Below are 10,918 nucleotides of genomic sequence, written 5' to 3'. Positions count from 1 at the left end.
AAAAAAAAAAAAAAAAAAAAAAGATAGATTAACAAAAATTAAACTGTAGAAAAAATAAAGTATGCTAAACTCAAAAATATAACGCTATAGAAAGGATGGGAAGAGGGAAGGAGTGTCTGTTGTGTGGAAGAAGCATATAATAGAGATAATAAGTAGAAGCTAATTGATATCTAAAGGCAGAAACTGAAAAAATAGCATATTATGCCTGTTATTGAGTAATATGAAATCAAATATCAGAAGAAACAGCAATAAGATTTGAAAGTAGATGCATCAAAGGAATAGAAACTGATAGAAACTGATAGAGCAAAGGGGTATGCAACTGCTGTTTTTCATGAGCCTAACAATACCATTTTATTCATTTAGACTGTGTACATGTATTAATTTGGTAAAATCAAGATTTTAGTTAAAAATTACTATTACTCAGAAAATACAAAATTAAGTCCACCTCTTGTTACATACACAATATATATGCAGCTTTTTTTGGTACTGTTTTATAAATAAGGGACAAACTGTGTCCACTGAAATGGGGAAACACACCTTGCTGTTAAGCATTCTGACAGATAACCCAAAAAAGCTGGCTCCTACCATGCTGCCAACACCTCCAACCAAGAGGGAGTAAGTGGGGCGAGAATAGGGGAGGTTAAGGAGAGGCCCTGTCTCTAAATTCTGATGGGAAAAGGCCAGGACTTAAAAGGTGGAAAATTTAGGCAAGAAAGGGAAGGGAGAAGAAAGTCTGTAGCTAGGATGCCTTCTTTTCTATTGGAGTCTCATTCTTTTTTTTTTTTTTTAAGACTTCAGCTAAGAATTTGACAACAGTCTATTTTAACAAATAGCCATCTTTGGACTATGTTTTACACATAATGTAAACAAAAATAGTGCTACTAAGTTACAATACTGTTGTTATGTTTATCCTTTTGAGTGATATATTTAGAAAAATTAATTCCTAAATATTGAGTGTAAGAAATAAATTTAGATGCAGTCCATTCAGTATGATATATTTGACTAATGTTGTTTCAAATTTAAGTTTCAATTATACCTGAGGATTACTATGATCTCTTTCTCCCTACTATTGCCCAGCAATCAGTTATCACAGCTAATGAAGACTTGACTATATTTGAAAATTCTGATGGTTAATGGGTACAGAAATACAGTTAGATGGAATAAACAGGATCTAGTGTTTGGTGGCACAACAGAGCAACTATAGTTAACAATAATTTATTATGTATTTCAAAAGAACTAAAAAAGTGGAATTGAAATGTTCCTAACACAAATAAATGATAAATGCCTGAGTTGATAGATAGCCCAATTACCCTGATTTGATCATCACACATTGTATGCTTGTATAAATATATCACATGTACCCCACAAATATGTACAACTATTATTTACCCATAATTTAAAATTTAAAATTTAAAAAACAAAAGATTATTGAAAAGTTTTAGTTTCATAAATATAAATTTTAGATGGAAAGAATTATAGTGAAATTTTGATTATAGAATTATGGAATATATGCATTCCATCTAAAATAATTTCATGCAGGTATGTCTATTGTTATGAAAATACGGACCAAAACTATAGCTCTACAATATACACACAGTCTTTTTTTTCCTGCCTTTTAGTGAGATCCTGCCTAGGTCTACCTAGCAAGAAACAGAAGCTTAAAAACCTTAACTAATGGCAGGTTCAGGCATGATGAATTGCTGTATCAGTTCACAACAGGTAAAACAATATCCTACTCCAAAACTCCCTATTCTCAAAGTTGTAAGTTTAAGGTATGATTTGCATTAAAGACCCAAAATCTATCAATTCTCTATTCGGAATACATAAACCAAAACTTAGAACTACTTTGAAACAACAGAATATTTTTCAGAAATTCAGAATCTTCTTTTAAAAATATGTAAGAAATTCAGAATCATCTTTAAAAAATATTTTTTGAAAATGATTCTGAAGTATAGTCAGAAGTACAGGTAGAAAACGGAAAATGAAAGTACAGGTAGATCCTTCAAGTCAGATCATTCCTTCTTATACTACAGATAATAGGGATGAAAGTGGCTTTCATTTCACATACATGGAAAAGGAAGACAGGATGGGAAAAGGAAAGTCACAGAAATTTTCATTGATTATTGGGCTTTAATTATTACTTACTATTATTTATTTATTATTTACCTTATTTATCATGATAGTTATATACAGATGAAAAACAGATAAGGAACATTATATTAAAGCATTAGGAGTGTTAGTTAGCTAGTGCCTAGTTGGAATATGTAACTAATATTCAGAATTGTTAGTTGGTGTTTACTGGAATACTAAACTTGAGTAAAATTTTTCAAGTACCAAAATACAAATAGCTGCAAAATAAAACTTAGGGAAAAAATTGCTTATTAGAAAAGTATACAGGTTAGACTCAGAGCTTAATTGTTAGCAACTAGGTTAAAATTCCCCCAGTCCAATCTTTATGAAATTTTCTTCTTCAACATCTATGACAGAGAATCATCCACCCTGTGTTTTGAATTTCCCAAGGTAGGGAGCTCACTAGTTCCCTGAAAGATGTCTAGTATTTCATTGCTAGAGAGCTTTAATTATTGGGAGCTCATTCTGACTTCTTAAAGTTTTACTTGTAGGTCCTAATCATTACCTTAAAGCAAAAGTAAAGAAACCTGCACTATATTCTACATAAAAGCCTTTCAAATATATTTATATGCAGAATAATATTGGAATATGTATTTGAATAATATTTGAATATATTCAAATATATTAAATGTGCACATTCAAGCAATGGTTCAAAGAAAATAAAGGAGAAATAAATTATTAAAATAACATTCACAGAATGTCATTTAAGTCATACTAGAGGAAGCAAGAAAATTCATTTAAGAATTATTGTTTTAAAATATTATAAGCATTACTAATTTAAAAAAACACCATTTTAAAAGAGTTCTAAAGTCCTTCAGTCTTTCAAGTCCAATCTTCATGATTTTTGTAATCCTCACAAAAATTACCACTATTTAAGTAATACTTTCACTTAAATTAACTCACTTCTTATAATAAATAAAGCATTTTTTTGAGATGAGGTCTCACTCTGTTGCCCAGGCTGAAGTGCAATGGTATAATCTCGGCTCACTGCAACCTCCGTCTCCTGGGTTCAAATGATTCTCCTGCCTCAGCCTCCCAAGTAGCTGGGATTACAGGCACGCACCACCACGCCCAGCTAATTTTTGTATTTTTAGTAGAGACAGGGTTTCACCATGTTGGACAGGCTGGTCTTGAACTCCTGAACTCAGGTGATCCACCTGCCTCGGCATACCAAAGTGCTGGGATTACAGGTGTGAGCCACCATGTCTGGCCAATAAAGCATTTTAAAAGGAATCTTTATATCAGGCTGTAAATGGAAAACCATTATCTACTTGCCATAAATAGAAACTAATATAATTCTAATATGCCTGTATATTATCATGCCACATATCAATGGCAGTATGAATTTCACCCTCTGGGGGGAAAATGGCTTAAAATGTCTACTACTGATTTATTTTTGGAAACATATTAAAGCATTATAAACTTCTTAAAGCATTTCACAGAATTTTGAAGATGAAAGGCTTTTGAACTGAAAAAGGTTAAAATCAGTAGGAGTCAGAAAGATTTTAATTCTGCCATTTATGAACTGTATGTCCTTACTCTTGCCAGGCCTCGATTTCCACATCTGTAAAAATAGGATTTTTAAAAATACCTTCCTCATAGGGTGCTAGATCAATGAAACTATGCAATGCTAGGTATGCAGTGAGCCACAATGCATGTTAGCCACTAGTAGTAGTGTTACTGCTATTACTATTATATCTGTAGTTTGAGAAAATGTCAAATATTATCTATCTCCATACAGACCATTTTACGTGGCTTAGAAGTCTTAGCCCCAGATCATAGCCTTAGATCATAGCTCACTTCAGCCTTGAACTCCCAGGCTCAAGTGATCCTCCCACCTCAGCCTCTTGAGTAGCTGGGACTGTGAATGCACACCACTATACCCAGCTAATCCTTTTATTTTTTTGTAGAGACAAAGTCTCACTATGTTGCCCAAGCTGGTCTTGATACTTAAGGATACTGCATTATATCAATCATATAATGCAAACTAAATTAGTATGTTTACTTTCTAGTATATTACTCAATTTCTTGGGCTACTTAGAATATACTTCAATATCCAAAAAAGCATTTCCATATTTATCTATACAGGAAAATATAGTTCTGTTTTATGAAGTCCTTCACCTCAATCTACTGACATTAATGGAAACTATATCTAAAATACATAGTATAATTCATATTTTATATAGCTTTTATAAAATATTTATGTTAATTTAGAGAATTTTACAGTAAAATACTTACAAATTTAGTTTTGCCAAGCTCTCTTGTGCCTTATGCTTTTCTCGCTCATATGCACTTTCAACTTCTTTGAATTCATTCTTGATCATTTCCAAATCAGCAACAGCCTCTGCTTGACTGGCCTTTTCTACTTGCAAAGCTCCTTCAAGGTCTCGAATCCGTAACTACCAGATGACAGACAAGTAATTAAATCAAGCTAAGAAATGCTAGCATCAATCTTAAATTGGGTAGAATACTTTAGCAGTAACAGATTATCATTCATCCAAGTACTTCTTTCTTTCTGCTTTGGCTTAAAAAAGAAAAATAAACAAACAAAAGACAGTTTATTCCTTTCTCAACATGTTTAAAGGAAGAGGGGAAGAGTGGAAGAATGAAGAGAAGAGTTAACTGTGTTATGAACAAGGATAGGCTGATAAAATATAACCCATTCTATCAAATAAAACAGATATGTTGATACAACTCAATCTAAATTTTCAGTATCAAATTTTGACCTACTAATCCATTCAGACACTTCTTTTATAACATATGATAAATTAAATGTTTGGTTTTGCTTTTTTAAAAGACAACGTCTCACTCTGTCACCCAGGCTGAAGTACAGTAGTGTGATCATAGCTCACTGCAGCCTTGAATTCCTGGGCTCAAGTGATACTCCCACCTCAGTCTCTCAAGTACTGGGACTAAAGATGCACACACCACCATACCCCAGCTCACTGCAGAGATGGGGTCTCACTATGTTGCCCAAGTTGGTCTTGAACTGCTAGCTTCAAGTGATCTTCCCACCTTAGTCTCCCAAAACACTGAGATTACAGGCATGAGCCACTGTTCCTGGCCTGGTTTTTGAAAACTAAAGGGATTAAATATTCTTCCTCTCCTATAAGAAACATTATTGCATGAGTATAAGCCTAAGAAATTTAACTGATCTTTTTATTCCCAAGATTTCTTACTATAGAAAAGTGATGTTCTTATGGTCACACAATACTATTTGACTAAAATATTTACGGTTAGAGTGAGTTAGTATCTGAGATTCACTTCAAAATAGTCTGGAGGCGGCCGGCACCTACAGTCCCAGGTACTCAGGAGGCTAAGGAGGGAGGATCACTTGAGCCAGGGAGTCGGAAGCTGCAGTGAGCCACGACTGCAACACTGCACTCCAGCCTGGTCAATGGACTGAGACCTTCCCTCAAAATAAAAAATGAAAAAACAATTTTAATAGTCTGAAGGTAGGGGAGTTCCAGGAGGTAAGAGATAAAACACCATTGACATGAAATAAGTGTTGGAGCTGGGTGATGGGTACGTGCGAAGTTCATTTTACTACTTTACTTTCACATATACTTGAAATTCTACATAAAAAGACATTTTAAAACTATATTCCCAGGCCAAGGCGAGCAGATCACCTGAGGTCAGGAGTTTGAGACCAGCCTGACCAACATGGAAAAAAACCCATCTCTACTAAAAAATACAAAATTAGCCAGGTGTGGTGGTGCATGCCTGTAATCCCAGCTACTCAGGAGGTTGAGACAAGAGAATCGCTTGAACCCAGGAGGCAGAGGTTGTGGTGAGCCGAGATCACGCCACTGCACTACAGCCTGGGCAATAAGAGTGAAGCTCCATCTCAAAAAACAAACAAACAAGCAAACAAAACTATATTTCCCTGTGTCCACCATCCATAGGATGAATAAACAAGTATATTTCAAAAAAAAATAATTATATGTAGCTGTAAAAAGGCTAAAAAATAACTCGTGTCTGTGTGTGTGTAAATGTAAGGCCTACAGACCAGGTGCAGTGGCTCACACCTGTAATCCCAACACTCTGGGAGGCCAAAGCAAGTGGATCACTTGAGCTCAAGAGTTTGAAACCAGCCTGGGAAACATGGTGAAACCCTTTCTCTACAAAAAATACAAAATTAGCTGGGCATGGTGATATGCTCCTGCAGTGCAGGCAACTTGCGGGGCAGAGGCGGGAGGATCACTTGAGCTGGAGAGATCAAGGCTGTAGTGAGCCAAGACAGCACCACTGCACCCCAGCCTGGGTGACAGAGCAAGACCCTATCTCAAAAATAAATAAATTAAGGTATACAAGCGCAGTTTTGTTACATGGATATATTGCATAGTGGCAAAGTCTGGATTTTTAGTGTAACCAACACCCAATAGGTTTACATTGTACCCATTAAGTAATAGCTCATCCCTCAACCCCATTTCCAGCCTCCCACTCTTCTGAGTCTCCAATGACTATTATTCTATACTCTGCGTCCATATGTACACATTATTTAGCTCTCAGTTCTAAGTGAGAACATGTGGTATTTGACTTTCTGAGTTGTTTCACTTAAAATAATGGCCTCCAGTTCCATCCACGTTGCTGTAAAATAATGAGTTTATTCTTTTTTCAAAATAACTATTAAAAAGAAAGTTTTCTATGTAATTCTCCACAGTGTTCAAGAACAATGTATTACTAATATATGTTGAAAATAGCAGATTCCATATCAGTGTATATAGTATGTTACATTTGGGGTAAATAAGTGAAAAGAATGAAAATAAGCAGGCAGGGGGTAGAGGAATGAGAAGGACAAGAATGAAGGCAAAAACTCTCAATCTTTTAATATTGTTTTAATTTTCGAACTCTGGATAGTTTACCTTTTCAGGAAATAAAGTTTAAAAGAAAAATAGTTTCTTTTTAGAAAATAGTTTAAAGAGGTGGTGGGGGTAGAAAAAACTGTTTCACATTCAATAGAAAATGGGCTTTAGAACCATACAACTTGGGTCTGACTCTGTCTAAACATGACAGATAGCAGAATAAAACAAACAAACCAACAAAACTCAGGCTAAATCCCAGAATTACAAAATTAACAAATGCAACTTTGGGCATGTTACTAAAACTTCAAATACTTGGGGCTTCTCATCTATAAATAGTGAATAATAATAATGTCATCTAGACCACTTTGTGGGGTTGCTACAAGGATCTAATGAGACAATGTTTATTTAATCAATATTTATTAAGTATGTAATATGTGTCACTCAATATCCTAATGCTCAAGATATATACAATAATCATGAAACTACACAGTCTTAGCTCTTGAGGAATTTATAGGCTTTAAGAGAGCATAGGCTGCAACACAATATGGTATATCCTTCCTGTGACAGAGGAATGCACAGGGGTCCTGAATTCGGAGAAAAGCTGTGGAACTCTGTGTGAGGCAAGCCTCACAGGAATGGCAACAGACAACCTGAGTTAGGAAAGATAAACTCACCAGGAAACGAAGCCTAAGATACTATGAAAGTGTTTCAAAATTAATCATATAAATGATAATTACCAGAATTATTTCTGATTATCCAAAAATATTCTGAAATACTTGAAATATTCATTCTTTTTTGGGGGGTGGGGACAGAGTCTCACTCTGTCACCCAGGCTGGAGTACAGTGGCACGATCTCTGCTCACTGCAACCTCCACCTCCCAGGCTCAAGCAATTCTGATGCCTCAGCCTCCGGAGTAGCTGGGACTACAGGTGTGTGCCGCCACGCCCAGCTAATTTTTGTATTTTTAGCAGAGACGGGGTTTCGTCACGTTGGCCAGACTGGTCCTCAACTTCTGGCCTCCAGTGATCTGCCCACCTCAGCCTCCCAAAGTGCTGAGATTACAGGTGTGAGCCACTGCACCTGGCATAAAATGTTTATTCTTACACTAAAGTAAGGAAGGAAAATACGTAGATGCAACTCGATTTAAATTTTCAAATTATACCTAAGAACTCTATTTTTCTTTGTTATTTTGTCTAAACCCAATGTTTGTAAGTCAAATAGTAAATCTGGGAAATATTTTCTTCTTGTCTACATCACTATCTTTTTTCAGAAAAGAAATACACTCAATCACAAATGATAAACCAATCCAATTGAAAGAAAAATAAACTACAAAATAACAAATTTGAGTCAGCCCTTTTAAGTCTGGTTTCTCATTTTTATACCAAAGCATACAAACAAACTTAATAACAGATTTCAAATACATATTTAACAGTATTTCATAAGATGATGATTAGTTATAGCTACTTAGTAATTTACTTTGCATTAAACTACTCTGAAACTGAATGGCATTAGATGTAATGTACCTCATTGAAAATACTTTTAAATATTTATAGATTTATGATTCAAATATAAACTTTTCATTTTTTCTAAGTCATAGCACTGAGATATCAAATATTAATTTTAAACTATATAAGTAAAAAATGGGTAATAATTTACATTTTTATAGCAATTAACTATATATTCCCGGTGATATATCACAACTACAATGGAAAACCTAATTTTGAAATTACATTATTTTTCATGAATTTAAAACTTCAGCCAAAGGAAGGTTTATATACTGCTGGTGGGAATGTAAATTAGCTCAGCCACTGTGGAAAGTGGAGCACAGATTTCTCAAAAAACTTAGAACTATCATTTGACCCAGCAATCCTATTACTGGATATATATCCAAAAGAAAATAAATCATTCTACCAAAAAAACACATGCACTTTCACGTTCATCACAGCACTATTCATAATAGCAAAGATATGGAATCAACACAGGTGCTCATCAATCAATGATGGATTGGATAAAGAAAATGTGGTACATATATACCACAGATTACTATGCAGCTATAAAAAAGAACAAAATCGTGTCCTGCTCAGCAACATGGATACAGCTGGAGGCCCTTATCCTAAGCAAATTAACACAGGAATAGAAAGCCAAATACCACATGTTCTCACTTATAAGTAGAGGCTAAACACTGGATACTCATGGACATAAAGATGGCAGCAATACACACTGGGGACTACTAGAGGGAGGAGGGTGAGAAAGGCGCAAGAGTTGAAAAATTAATGATTGGGTACTATGCTGACCTCCTAGGTGACGAAATCAGTCATGCCCAAAACCTCAGCATCAGGCAGTATACCCAGATAACAAACTACATGTGTACCCCCGAATCTAAAATAAAAGTTGAAATCATAAAAGGAAACAATGAAAAGAAAAGAAAAAGAAAACTTCAGCCTTATTATTTATTGATGCCATTTTGGTGACCTGATCTTTAAAAAAAAAACTTACACAAGTTTGCTTTAACAAACAGACATGCTTAAATATAGGGATCTGAGAATTTTAGATAAAAATGATATTTCATTAAAGTCAAAAGTAAAAACATAAATTTTTAATATAAAATCTTTTATATAAAGGAAGGGAGTGTTGCATCAAGATGCAACAAATATAGTTGCATCTTGCATTAAGGAGTTATTTAAACAATAAGGTAAAATGCTATAAATTATTTTAATTAAAACAAGATAGAAGTCTAAGTCTTTTAAAATGTAAATTAAATTAAGTAATTTAGACATGTTTAAAGTAGTAGCTTTTAATACAAGTAGCTTTTGATGTAAATATCAAATCTAAGTTTTAGAAAAATAAATCTGATAACTAACATTGGCAAAGTAAGGGAGTGGTGATAGGAAGTTGGGTGAAGAGATAATGAACACCTAAGGCAAACACCTAAATCAAAGCAGTAACTTTTTTTAGTGTAAATTCATTTTAATCTGTCTGCTTATAGCTACTTTTCAGTTACTGATTTTGGCAATCCCAACTTCCACCTGATATGAAATTCAAGAGCACAAATAAAGTGAGAGGATTTTCAAACTTGCTAAAGCCAAATAAGCTTAAAACTACTTTTTCTTCTAGAAATAAGTGCATGTATTTTATTTTCATACAGTCTATTACATTTGTCACAAAGCAATGTTCAAACATAGTAACTAACCAGCTAAATAGCATGAAATAGCAGCCGGGTGTGGTGGCTCACGCCTGTAATCCAAGCACTTTGGAGGCCAGGGCAGGCGGATCACCTGAGGTCGGGAGTTCAAGACCAGCCTGACCAACATGGTAAAACTCCATCTTAAAAAAAAATAGCATGAAATAAGAACATCTTAACAGTTAATATGAGAATCTAAGTTCATAAAGATACTTTCTACCTTCTCAGATTTAAACAAACAAAAATACTATCATAGGTAATCTTCATTAAAATTAATCTCTTTAACAGATGCATAACAAATACCGTATTTATTAGATTTTAAAGCATATTGTCAAAATGCTGAGAAAGCAGTTAACCAAAAAGTCATAATTGCCTATAAAATATTATATTCAAAAAAGTAGGAGGTCCAACAAATCTCCTCCTTCGTAATTTCCTTAACTGTCCTAATGCCTGAGAAACTGGCTGATCCGAGATAAGCTAAAGGCAGTTGCTTGAGAGAATAGAAGGAAAGGAACTGTTCACACATAGCAGGTTGACAAGAGTAAACATACGTTGTTCAGGTGACTTTGCATGACCATATTCTCAAAGAGCACTATGAACCTCTAAACTGCTCCTCAAAGTCAACATGTTCAAAACTTACCATCGTCTCTCTTCAGACTTCAGAGTTTGGCAGTCAACTGCATCTGCCCACTTTCACGCATTGCAAACCTTGGTGTTCTCTTCTATTGCTCTTTCCCTCCTCTCATACTGCAAGTTAGGTACCTATAATCATGCTTTTCACTGTGTCCCTTGTATCTTTCC

General features: G+C 34.6%; 1 protein-coding gene across 3 annotated transcripts in view; it reads right to left on the bottom strand.

The window, feature by feature from the left end:
* The window catches only part of LOC108292674 (coiled-coil domain-containing protein 171), a 239,272-nt gene that overhangs the window by 158,611 nt on the left and 69,743 nt on the right, over positions 1-10,918 (bottom strand). For all 3 annotated transcript variants that reach the window (XM_037733204.1, XM_037733206.1, XM_017513686.2), the window contains one exon: positions 4,369-4,529. In XM_037733204.1, the coding sequence (XP_037589132.1) occupies positions 4,369-4,529 (161 nt within the window). The remainder of the gene's footprint in view (positions 1-4,368; positions 4,530-10,918) is intronic.

This window comes from Cebus imitator, unplaced genomic scaffold (genome assembly GCF_001604975.1).
Source record: "Cebus imitator isolate Cc_AM_T3 unplaced genomic scaffold, Cebus_imitator-1.0 Scaffold499, whole genome shotgun sequence".
In the NCBI taxonomy this organism is placed as follows: domain Eukaryota; kingdom Metazoa; phylum Chordata; class Mammalia; order Primates; family Cebidae; genus Cebus; species Cebus imitator.
Note: the sequence above shows the minus strand (reverse complement) of the source record. Positions and strands in the feature narration are given on the sequence as shown.